Genomic DNA, 13,378 nt, shown 5'->3' with positions numbered 1-13,378 from the left:
AAAATTTTGGAATGACTGAACTTCCCAGGCTTAGGCTGGCATGGGTAAAAACCAGGCAGACAGTGACAGCATAGAACTATATTTTTTGTTAACAAAATAGTTAAAGGACACAGCTTATTAAAAAAAAAAACTTGAAAATTAATAGTGAGGCATACATTACCAAAGTACATGAAGTATTTGGATATCTGATTAGAAAACAAAGAGAAACATATATTTTTAAGATAGTCATAGAAGTCTTCAGTTTTACAATAAAATGAGAAGTAGAAATTATAAATTATTTAAAAGAAATCTTTCTGTAAGTGAATATTACATATGTATTGTTCCTATGGGTGACTATACTATTCTATCAGTTATTTTTATAGGTATCCACTGATATACACAGGGTCAAACAGAAACTAGGCTTACAGGAGTAATGAGAGAGAGATTTTCCCAAACTATGGGCCATCCATCGTTTAAGCATAATTACTGTGTGTGAATAAAATATTTTTAAAAGTTTTATCAATAGGAAAGGTTTCCTGAACCACTCATAAAAACAAGCAGAATATTGCCATTTGTGTAATGAATTCAAATCTCCCTCTCAGTTTCATGTCTATTTGCATTAATAACCAAGTTTTTTAGACTGTACTGGAGGCAGTTATCTCAGAAAACCCTCTGTCAAACTAATACATGAAGTGAGACCTCCCTGACTGGCTGAGTTTGCAAAACAATTTTTTTTTAAATTTTTTAAAGTTTTTTTCATTTTTCAGAGACCGACACAGCATGGGCGGGGGAGGGTCAGAGAGAGGGAGACACAGAATCCAAAGCAGGCTCCAGGCTCTGAGCTGTCAGCATGGAACCTGATGCAGGGCTCCAACTCACGGAAGGCGAGATCATGACCTGAGCTGAAGTCGACGCTCAACCGACTAAACCACTCAGGCGCCCGCAAAACTATTTTTAACTGGAGTGTAGACAGACCTCATTCAACATACTGTGTTTGGGCCAGAGGCCAGGAGGGTCTGAGGAGGGGGTGTGAGCTGCATGGCTCTCAGGTGAGCTGGAGACGCTGAGCAAGTGTCTCAGGGAGCAAGTGTTGGGCTTCCATAGGAAGCTTAATGAATATGGCTAAAACATCATTTAAACACTTATTCCCTGGTGCTTTGGGAAGTGCCAGTATTTGGCCTCTTCCTTACAGACCTGAAGTTTGATAATGCCTAATGTTGTGAAAAGTGTAGGAATGAACTTCTCAGTATCTAGTCATCAGTTAATCCAGTTTCTTGGCTCTAGGAAAAGAACTTAAAGCAATAGCTCTACCTTTTTTACTTTTACTTTTATTGTGATCCCTGGATAATCAAACTGTCCTTTATATTACAACTTATTTGTCTTTCCCTCTTTGTTCTCACAGCCAAATCACTGAGAGCTGATGCACACCATAGTAAGTCTCCATTTGGCATATAACAGCTTTTCTTTATTATTTTCTCTTAAATATCCAAATCAACTTTGCAAACAGATTTCAAAACTCATCCAAATTCTGTCCAGTCAGCAAAATTTCTAGGCCCCAAACAGTATCAGATGTTTTGTTCAGCGCCCTTCCTACTTCTACTGTTTAATTTTGACAAGAGAACACAGACAAATAACCTCTCTGTATTTTTCAATTGGCCAAAACTTTTAGGCAAAGCTCTTACTAATCCAAATAAAATGGAAAAAGAGAAGAGAAATATTTTTTATTAAAACTGTTGATTTGAGGGGCTGGTAATTATTTGTATAACTAGAATAAATGATCTCTCTTTCCCCAACTGACTAAACTATGGCACTGTTGAGATCTTCTAATCAAAATTTCTATGTGATAATTTCTCTCAGCTATTTTCAATGTCAGGAAATAATAATTACTCTTTACTTCTAGAATTGCAATATTCTTTTACCTTATTTTAGTAGATATGATATTACTCTTTTCAAGAATGCTTCATAGCCCTATACTCTTTTTTCTCAAACACTCTTATTTAAAAAAACTGAATATTTCAATTAAAGTAGAGTTGTCATATTAGTTTCAGATGTACAACACAGTGATACAACGATGTTAATAAACACAATGCCCACCATGATAAGTGTAGTTACCATCTGCCACCCAACAATATTACAGAATTACTGACTACATTCCCCATGCTGTATTTTTTCATCCCTGCGACTTACTTATGTCTTGTATTCTTCTTTGATAAACATAACAAGTCAAATTTAAAACACCAATGAAAATGATTTTAGGGCTTAATATTTCCTGAGATAGAATATACATTTCAAAGTACAGTTTTGTATTAGAAAACTCACCACACTTTTTGTTTGTTTCTGCATTTTTGCACTCTCTTGTTTGAAAAACACTTATTTTTACTTCAAGCCTCAGTTCACATCTTTTAAGTAGCTTTACAGAACCCGAGCTGCCAGAGTTAATGCTCCACCCCCACCCCAGCACTCCCCCTTCCTTTCCTGCATACCTCTGATGGGGCTCTCACTGCACCATAATTATTAGTTTTTGCATGTGTCTCTTTCACTAAATGTTGAGTACGCCAGCATATCCATTTCCTATGGCTGCCACAACAAATTACTACAAACTTGGTGACTGAAAACAACACACATTTATTCTCTCACAGTTCTGGAGTCCAGAAGTCTGAAATAAGTATAACTGGGCCAAAATCAAAGGGTCCGCAGGGCTCAGTTCCTTCTATATGCACTACAGAAGAATCTTTTCCTTCTTCCAGTTCCTGGCGATTGCCATATTCCCTGCCCTGGAGTCACATCACTCCAATCACTGCCTCCATTATCACACTGTCTTCTCTTCTTATGTCTGTGTCAAATCGCTCTACACCTGCATCTTATAAGGATACACATAATTGCATGTGGATTCACCTCAATACTCCAAAATAGTCCCAGGATATTCCCAGGCTGCTTAACTTGATCACATTTACAAAGTCTTTAACCATATATGTTAACATTCACATATTCCAGAGATTAGCACATGGACCTCTTAGGGGACAATTATCAAGGCTACCATACTTAGTGAGGAACAAGTATCTTATTCATGTTGACACCCTCAGTCCTTAGAATGGCAGAGAACAGAAGCTATAAGAATTGTAGATAAATATATACATAATTTCACTGAGGTTTTAAATGCTTATAAATTCACGCAAAATTGTGAGTTTACAGTGTTCATTAGAATTTACTATTGAGAGGGGCGCCTGGGTGGCTCAGTTGGTTAAGCCTCCGACTTTGGCTCAGGTCATGATCTCGCGGTCCGTGATTTCAAGCCCCGCGTCGGGCTCTGTGCTGACAGCTCAGAGCCTGGAGCCCATTTCAGATACTGTGTCTCCCTCTCTCTCTGACCCTCCGCCGTTCATGCTCTGTCTCTCTCTGTCTCAAAAATAAAAATAAACTGGGGCCCCTGGGTGGCTCAGTCGGTTAAGCGTCCGACTTCGGCTCAGGTCATGATCTCACGGTCCGTGAGTTCGAGCCCCGCATCGGGCTCTGTGCTGACAGCTCAGAGCCTGGAGCCTGTTTCAGATTCTGTGTCTCCCTCTCTCTGACCCTCCCCCGTTCATGCTCTGTCTCTCTCTGTCTCAAAAATAAATAAACGTTAAAAAAAAAATAAATAAATAAATAAATAAATAAATAAAAATAACGTTAAAAAAATTAAAAAAAGGGGCGCCTGGGTGGCGCAGTCGGTTAAGCATCCGACTTCAGCCAGGTCACAATCTCGCGGTCCGTGAGTTCGAGCCCCGCGTCAGGCTCTGGGCTGATGGCTCAGAGCCTGGAGCCTGTTTCCGATTCTGTGTCTCCCTCTCTCTCTGCCCCTCCCCCGTTCATGCTCTGTCTCTCTCTGTCCCAAAAATAAATAAATAAATAAAAAACGTTGAAAAAAAAATTAAAAAAAAAAAAGAATTTACTATTGAGAAAAACTGACTAGAGGCTTTAACAGGATAATCGTAATGTTTTTAGTGGCCATATATAGTGAATAACTAAATTTGTTTTATAATTGGGTTCTCATTTAACACCTAACAATATTCAAGAATTACACAGACATCAAATAAGAAAAAATTCTCCACCTAGCACAATTTACAATTAAGTAATTCTTAAGTGTGAAAGTGTAGAATGTAAAATAAGAAACAGCTTATGAGTACAAGCTCATTATTTTTCCAATTAGAAATATAATTCACATATTTGCAATTACTAGCTTTAAAAGGGTTGTTTTATTTAAAAATCATAGATACTAGATAATGAAATATTCACTAACTCATAGAAATCAGCTGGACCTCTCGAAGATGAAATATAAATCCCTCTGGAGAGGGTCTAGCTGGTTTCCTGGTCTTTGTACCATTTTGGTGTGACTTAATCAGGGTAATGAGGGACAGTATCACAACACATTACTTCTCTGCAGCTTGATCATGGATAATAAATGGCTTGGCAGAGGCCACTCTTTGGGGAACACTGTATCTCTGCAATTATATTATGTTCCTTCCCTGTATTCTGCAATTCCAGTTAATGCTATGGAATAAGCTCTCTATGCCTGTGCCTGTAAGATAGACAAATCTAACTCACCTGTATGCTTTGTTTTATGATATATCAATTTGTTGGTAAGTTGGTTCTCCCAACATTGACACTAATTTGGAAAAAAAAAAAAAGTTAACATATTAACCTTATTAATAAATATTTGCTGTGGCTTAATAAAATATACAAGGCTACCAAGAAAATAATTTAATCTAAGTTTTTTATCTTAATAACAACAAATGCTTCCATGAGGGAGAGAGATCTAGAAGCTCTGAAAACACGTATTGCCAAAAGAGTTGGAGATTTTCCTGATGCATTCTGCTATGTCACTCCAAATGATCTGATGAAATTTGTGGCAAATTTTGCAATAGCAAAAAATTGAAGTGAAACTAATATATTTTTATTGCAGTCATAATGCTCAAAACTATTAATTATTGAATATTGAAACAATGCTGTCTACTGAAAGCTCTTATCATCTACGTTGTGTAAATAACTATTTCTATCAATTTTGGGTACAGAGAATCTAAACTACTACACGTAACAATTTCACTTAGAATTAGAACTTTTTTTGTGCAATCAAATGGTTTTCTCTCACTAGGCCATATATTACCTTAAAAAGGTGTTAAAGAATAATCATGAAAGTAGAGGAAAACATTACTTTTATACCTTTATTAGAACAAGGGGTAGGATTTACTTATGTAATAGTTTTTTTTTTTTTTTAACTGGTGTCTAGCATGTGCTATGATTATGATTTCTTCTTTTTTAAGTCTTATTTAAGTAATCTTTAAACTCAACATAGGGCGCAAACTCACAACCCTGAGATCAGAAGCCGCATGCTCTCCCAACTAAGCCAGCCAGGCACCCTTTGATTATGCTTTTATTTTATTTTTTTGAGTTTATTTATTTTGAGAGAGAGTGAGCAGGGGAGGGGCCTAGAGATAAGGAGAGATAGAGAATCGCAAGGAGGCTCCACACTGCCAGAGCAGACCCTGATGCGGGGCTCAAACTCACAAACAGTGAGACCATGACCTGAGCTGAGATCAAGAGTCAAATGCTTAACCGACTGTGCCACCCAGGCACCCCTTATTATGCTTTTTAAAGGAATATGCATTTAAGTAACATTTACTAAGGGAAAAGCCTATGGTTTTAGGAGATATTTGAGAATCAAAAGGGAAGTATCTAGAGTATGGATGTGATTAAACAATAATTAAATAATATTGATGGGGAAGACAATTTTCTTTAGGGTTATATATTTGCCTGAACATAAAATGTCTAGCAACTCTTAAAATTTTTATAAATGTTTATTTATTTTTGAGACACAGAGTATGAGTGGGGGAGTGGCAGACAGAGAGGGAGACAAAGAATCCAAAGCAGGCTCCAGGCTCAGAACTGTCAGCACAGAACCCGACATGGGGCTTGAACCCACTAACCACGAGATCATGACCTGAGCCGAAGTTGGACACTTAACCAACTTCGCCACCTAGGGGCCCCAACAACTCTTTACTCATAAAGGTATTTGTGACAATTAAATAAAACAAAAAAAATTACTCTCATTATGAAACATATGTCAGTGAAAAAAGAGACAAAATAAATTGGTACATAGTATTTTAGAAAATGAAACGTTCTGTGGAGAACAATTTTAAAAAGGAAGTAGACTGGGAGTAGGATGGGATTATGATATTGAATAGTGTGATCAAACATGGTGAAGTCTAAAGGTGAGCAAAGGTGTGAAGAAGGGAGCAAACCAACACCTAAAGGAAGAGCATTCTGCAGGACTACTACTCTTGTGTTTGAAGAACAGGCAGGAGTCTGGTGTGGTTGGAACTGAGTGAGCACAGAGAGAAAAGTGGGTGAGCTCAGAGAGGTAAATGAGCAGACAGGTAAAAAGTCCAGCATCAATATCCTATAGCAGTAGACTGATTACATGTATCATGGGAAAGCTGTACAACAAGATACTGTGGAGCCATTACCGAGAATGTGTTGATATTAAAAGAACTCAATGGATGGGGTAAGTGCTCTGCATATGCTCTGATTCCATTTTGTACATGAATATGTGATCTTTACACCAGGAAAATGCCGTTTCCAAAAGGACACCTAAGAACCAGTTAATAGCAATAATCTTTAGACAGAAGGTAAGGGGGTGTATGAGACAGGCTTTTATTTTTCATTTTATACTGTCCTGTACTATCTTTTTAAACCATCTCTCTATATAAATTGTACTTTAAAAAGACAAGAAAGAGAGAGGCTTGTATATCTGTGGCATGGTGTCTTTTCAGTCAAACCTCATCAGCAGTTGATGAAAGCGTTGCCTTTTGCCCTTTGGATGCCATTTCAGCATCATGAAATAAACGTTGCAAGTTTTGTTTCCCAACTTCCTTTCTCAGAGCTTATCCCAATGATCTTACTAAGTCTTAACAACTTCACTAGAAAAATTAGTTCCTCAATTTGAGCCTCCTAGCTACTTAGCAACTACATCAACCTTAGCACTTTCCTCCCCATAACTTCCCTACGCTGACTCAGGTAGCAACCAGTCAGAATCACTCATGTGACTATATTCCCTCCTGCCTCCACCCTGCACATAAGTTGTGTCCTCCCTCATCCAGAAATGCATTTCCTACTCTTCTCAGAGAAACAGTCTCTTCTTTCAAAACTCTCTTCCCAAATGAAGAATCTGAATTCATTTCCAACTTACTTTTATCATTCAGAACTTTCAAACATACTTTAACCTATATTAACCACATGCACATAATAGATACATTTTACATTAACCATACATTCTCTGTCAGAACAGAGACCAAGTTTTTCCTTTCTTTGGTATTATCCCATCTTGACCTTATATGATGCTCCGCAAACAACAGGTGTTCTATCCATGTTGTTGCATTAACAGACTTAATTTTATTAACTCCTATTGCTTAAACAGTAATTCTATAAAAACATAGGGAATGATGGAGCCGAGAACAGTCTCTAAGTAACCTCAAAAGCTTTGTGGTAAATTCTGTAGATTTTTCTGCTTGCCTTTCTGGGTTAAATTTTCACTAGTGTAAAAACTGCAAAGCTAAAAACTCGCTTCTGTAAAATTGGTTGAGGTATCTGGAAAGTGAAAAGGCAGCAAAGAACACTTTCTTGACTCATTTTATTGTTTTCCTCCCTCCTCCGACAGCAAGCAATGTTTTAATGGAGAATAAAAGGCTTTTCTAAGCAGAGTCTTTTGCCTATTTTTCAGCTTTTTGTCTGTCAAGAGGCAGCTGTTCTAGTTGTTCCTAACAGAGGAGATGCCAGAATCCATATTATTATGGCCATTCACCAATTCTGAGGCTGTCATGTAGCAGAGTTTCCTGGCAACTGGCTTAGAGTTACGGTAGTAGCTTCTTGGGTTCTGATGGCTGCCTGAAGTCGATCATCCCTAGAGGCCCACTACAGTGCAGTCCAGGCTTTCCAATGACTTTATGAGCACCTAATGCCTTATGTGTATTAATTTTCTGTGGTTAATGACAACAAGCTTTTTACCTTTCACAACAGAAATTTATTTCCTTACAGTCTGGAGGCCACAAGTCTGAAATGAGTGTAAAGGGGCTCCAGCCAAGGTGCTAGCAGGGCGATTTTCCCTCTGGAAGCTCTAGAGCCTATCTATTTCCTTGCTTTTTTCAGTGTCTAGGGCTGCATTTCTTTCATTCCTTGACTCATACCCCCTTCCTGTGTGGTCAAAGTCAGCAGCTTAGCATCTTTTCTTTCTGACTCTTCTTCCATCACATAGCCTCTTTGTCCTCTGTCTAAAATCGCCCTCTTCCTCCTTCTAATAAGGACACTAGCAACTGCTTATAGGTCTCATGTGGATGATCCAGGATAATTTCTGTATCTCAACACTCCTAATTTAATCACAACTGCAACATCTATTTGCCATATAAGGCAACATTCATAAGGCAAGGTTGTGACCTGGATATATCTTTGGAAATTATTATTCAGCCTACTACACAACGCCTTCCTTTTACCTGTCACCATATAAGGTAACATGTTCACAGGTTCCAGGTATTAGGAAGTTGACATCTTGGGAGGGGAGGGGTGCATTACTCTGCCAGCCACAGAGATACTTAGAATAAATGTGAAAACATGATAAAAAAATAATGAGACTTCTAGTGCTGCTAGTTTTTCCTTTATCACCTTCCCTACATCTGGCCCATCCTTCCCATTTAGCTTTAACTCTCGCTGCTTTCCTAAGTGAGCCTCCTGCTAGAGCCATTCAGGTCTCAACAAGTGACCACAGTAGAAGATATATATAAAAGCCCCTGTTAGTTTGAAATATTTCATTTAAAAAATACAACTAGATATATATATTGGAAGATATATATTAAATAAGAATCTTTTTTCTATTTGGTAAAGAATGTCCCAAATATTACAAGTACTTACATTTTTTTTTAGAACGGAAAGAGTCAATATTTTTCAACAGAGCTTTTGAATTAAGGACAAAAAATATGTTCAGAAGTATGGAGGACTTTTAGTATTGACCTTCCTAAGGAAACCAGGAAACTAGTTTGTAAATGCCAGTATCCATGTATTAAACAAGATTTTTCTTTTCTCCAAAATATAAATGGTTAAAACTGGCCTGTTTCTATAATATACTAACTTAATCTCATACACACATTTTCCATTAAAATATCCCACACCATGTGCCTATGCTTCTATCCATTCATCTATCCACAATATTTATGTCATAGCATTAAAAGAAATGGCCTCCTACAATAAGTTAATGCTTTCTTAGTAATACAACTACACAAGAATTTTTCACTAGACCCACATTTCATTTTATTGGTGAAACTCCCTTTTTTTACATGAACTTTTGTAGAAATCATCTAACAAACCAGATAGTAAAAAGTTGAAATGCTGCAGAATGAGGGAGAAGATACAGGAGGAAGACCCTCTTATTTACCATCAGCTCTTTTGGTCCTCCAAAATACATTTAACAATTTTAGGGCTTCATGAAACATAGTGTGGAAAAGGGCAAGATATAATACACGTTAATAAGACACAGAGTATACTGCATGCTTCATAAAAACTTCCTTTACAGAAGTTGAATATAAGGTTCAATTATTTAGTATTAATTCTAAGTTATCTGATCTAGAATTTTCTATCTAGAATTCCATATGGTTGTAGACAGCCAATCTTATACAGTGTGTCACGTATACATAAGAGTCGTATACACAACCACAACATGCCTCCTGGCTTTCAGCTTACTTTTGAAGCGCTCCCTCTTCAACCTTCCCACTATGTCCTACACTACAACTAAAAAAGAACTGCTTTCTGTTCCTAAGCATAGTTTGTGTTTTCCTTTTTCTGTGTTTCTGAATCTGTCACTCTCTGTTAGGATTCTGCCTTGCCTTCACTGTTCACACATCCAGCCCTTTATCACATTGGTATAAAGCTTCCTGATAGTCATGATTGAGTATGATCTCCGTCCCAGTCTATGATACTCTGTTTATGATTAAAACAATTAAAACAATTAAAAACACTCCATAGTTTTTTTAAGACATTCTATTTTGTCTTAAAAGTATGGGTTTTGTGCATTTGTTCACTCCTCAGCTAAAATAAATAAATAAATAAATAAATAAATAAATAAATAAATAAATAAATTCAGGGAGTTACATTAGGGAGAGCTGGTAGCCCCTCAGCAGTGAATATAGTGTAAAATCTTCTATTTTTTACTTAAAAATTTTTTTTAAACATTTATTTATTTTTGAGAGATAGAATATGAGCAGGGGAGGGGTAGAGTGAGAGGGAGACACGGAATCTGAAGCAGGCTACAGGCTCTGATCTGTCAGCACAGAGCCCGATGCGGGGCTCGAACTCACGGACCATGAGATCGTGACCTGAGCCGAAGTCGGATGCTTAACCGACTAAGCCACCCAGGCACACTGTAAAATCTTTTAAAATTGCTACAACTCTCTCCTGTCCCCAAACCCCAAACAACTGGCAGAAACAATGTATAACTACTTTTGAGAACAAATCAGTAAACATTACTAGTCTGGATTAATGAAATTAAAAATCAGAATTCTTTATCCAAATTCCTTGAACACTTTTAGAATTCTTCTATTAGCAACAAAGTGTGCTGGACTAAAATATTCTGGGAAAAAAAAGTCTTATACGTCTTTTTAATATTTGGCCCGGGTGAGCCTAGAACAAATAACAAGGGGACAGGGAACAAAATTAAGCAGGCCGTCCCTCTGGCATAGTAAAAGTCAGTATCCCAAGTAAAAGCAATTCTGACTACTTATTCCCACAAAAATAAGGTCTGACCAAAGAGTGAAACACTGAAGTATGTTAGAGAGTTACAAAATTTCCCTTCTTCCTTTCTCCCCTTATTTGGCATGTTCCGTTCTCTGTTCTGCATTTTATGCCTCGTGAGGGAAGAAAAGAGGCCACAAAGATGAGTAAGGGTTTCCAGCCTCTAACAGAGACACTGCCCCAGCTGAAGCACTTCAATGATGCAGATTGCTGTTGCCTAATCAGTCCTTTGAGGGAGGTGGGAGGGATACTGCCGCTGTGGCTTTGTTCCCATCACCCACAGTCCATCAATGCCATGTACTGCTTACTTAATCTGAAAATGCTAAACTACGCAAAGTATCAAACGACAACGGCTCGGAACTGGATCATCCCGCTTCCATGATACTGACACTCCCTGCTGACTATATAATTATTCTTGTTAACACAAAGTCTTAATCATTTGGCCCTAAAAAAAGTCGATCTTAAGAGTCTACAATCTTAAGAGATTTACCTGATTACTTGAAAGCTTTCATTAAGTTTGGCCCTGCTTTAAAACATAACTATCAAGTCTAACATGGAATTTAATAATGATCTGTGATTTCATGTACTGAAATGTTTTTCTTTCCAAGTCTAAAATGAGATGAACATAGAAATGACTACTTAATCTTGAGTAAATTTTAATGTGATGACAAATTCTATGGCTTTTAATAACTATTCACTTTCCTGCTTCTTAATCCTCATGCATATTTATTGATAGATATATATAAGCACTGATTACGCATTTGCCCATATAGGCACTTGATGAGGACCACATGGTTTCTACTCTCTAGGAAGATGCAAACTTCAGAAGAAAATTCACTGGAATGTTCAGGTATAAAATTGGTATCAAGTGGTAAAACTGATTTGGGTTTGGTTTCTGGATGGCTGAACACTCATGAAAAATGATGTCACCTGAAAACTGCAAAACGCAATCTTCTACTTTCCTGACTTAATTAATAGAGGCCGCAGGTCGAAATTGAACATCTCCTTTGGGTGATCATCCTGAGAATCGGTTCTCGTTGTGTTATGATTCTGAAATTCCTTGGACGTTATTGTTATTTTTTAAATTCTTAAATATCATCTTTCTTTTAATTAATTCTGTCTCAATTTCTGATTATTGAGGCTGTGTATAATGAAGCTGTGGCTACAGCCAGGGAGCATAATATTCACAAGAAGTACCAAAGAGCAGGGTCAAGAGACTGGAGCTGAGAGTGTTCTGAGTAACCTAGACAACACCACTAGGCTGCTGCATCCATCCCCTGTTTTGTAAAGTGGCATCAGCGATAAATCCATGCTACATACTTCCCAAGACTACTGGAAGGGTAAAATAATGATAATGATGATAATGATATTAACAATATAAATATGTGAGAAAAAATAAGTAAAAGGAGGTTAATAGTTTAGTTTTGTAAATCAGAATAATATGCTACAGTATAGGCTCCTGTAGCCAAGTATTTGACAATTTTATTTGGATAGACATTTCCCAGTGAAACAGCTGAGAAAGTTGCTTTTGTACTGAGGCTAAATTATGATGAATCCCTCTTTGTAGAACATATTGTTTAATGAACCCTTACACTTTGATGGTCTTGGGCAAATTTAGGTTAATTTCTCCAGAAAAACCAACTTTTAAAAACATATTTTTATATTAAACCAAAAACTATAACCAAACATACTACACTATTCATTCTATTAAATTATAGACATGCATTCTTTTTTAAGTTCATTTATTTATTTATTTTTTTGAAGTTCATTTATTTATTTTGAGGGGCGGTGGAAAGAATCCCAATCCCAAGCAGGTTGTGTGCTGTCAGTGTGGAGCCTGATATGGGGCTCAATCCCACAAACCTGACCTGAGTTGATATTCTGACCTGAACTGGAATCAAGACTGGGACGTTTAACCAACTAAGTCACCCAGGTGCCCCAAGACATGCATGCCTTCTGAATATAATTTTCTGATTTCTTATTGTGAACTTACCTAGGAACATCTTGTATTGGTTATTTTCTAAAATATTCTTATACTGATAATTTTATGTTAAACAATTTATCAACTCATATTTGAGGATAGAGTATAGGCATATGATTTTAGTTATTAGCAACCATGTTTTATTGTTGTGGACATACACCATAACAATCATGGTAGCAAAATCCATATTTGCACAGTCAATAATTTTTTTCCAGGATATGCTGAATTATAGAGTAATCCAATTTATACCATTTTGTTAGTTTTTGAAGAATACATGCACTTGACACAAAAATTTTAAAGGTACATAATAGTCCATAAGAAATAGATTCTACTTTCATCCTTACGCCCTTAGCCAATAGTTTCCTCTAGGAACTAAGCACTGTTATCAATTTCTCAGCCATACTTTCAGAGATGATGCTAATGAAACGAGTTTTCATGCTTTCAGATCTATATTAAGTGCAATTTATGTGATAGGCCATAGTGTAGGACAGAATTTTTCAAAGAGTGTTCCCTCAGAGTCTAAGTCCTTTGAAATGTTCAGTTACCCAATAATTTTGGAAAATACAACATATTCCTAACTCCACTTAGAGATTCCAATTACTTACCTTAAGA

The 13,378-nt window shown here is 37.0% G+C and overlaps 1 protein-coding gene across 18 annotated transcripts in view; it reads right to left on the bottom strand.

The window, feature by feature from the left end:
* The window catches only part of XRCC4 (X-ray repair cross complementing 4), a 313,377-nt gene that overhangs the window by 123,807 nt on the left and 176,192 nt on the right, over positions 1 to 13,378 (bottom strand). The window contains exon 8 of one of the 18 annotated variants that reach the window (XM_042942806.1): positions 4,264 to 4,621. The exons of the other annotated variants lie outside the window; for them this stretch is intronic. Within the exon in view, the coding sequence (XP_042798740.1) occupies positions 4,585 to 4,621 (37 nt within the window). The 3' untranslated portion in view covers positions 4,264 to 4,584. Of the gene's footprint in view, positions 1 to 4,263; positions 4,622 to 13,378 lie in introns of those variants that run through there. 18 annotated transcript variants of the gene reach the window in all.

Source organism: Panthera leo, chromosome A1 (genome assembly GCF_018350215.1).
Source record: "Panthera leo isolate Ple1 chromosome A1, P.leo_Ple1_pat1.1, whole genome shotgun sequence".
Lineage (NCBI taxonomy): Eukaryota > Metazoa > Chordata > Mammalia > Carnivora > Felidae > Panthera > Panthera leo.
Note: the sequence above shows the minus strand (reverse complement) of the source record. Positions and strands in the feature narration are given on the sequence as shown.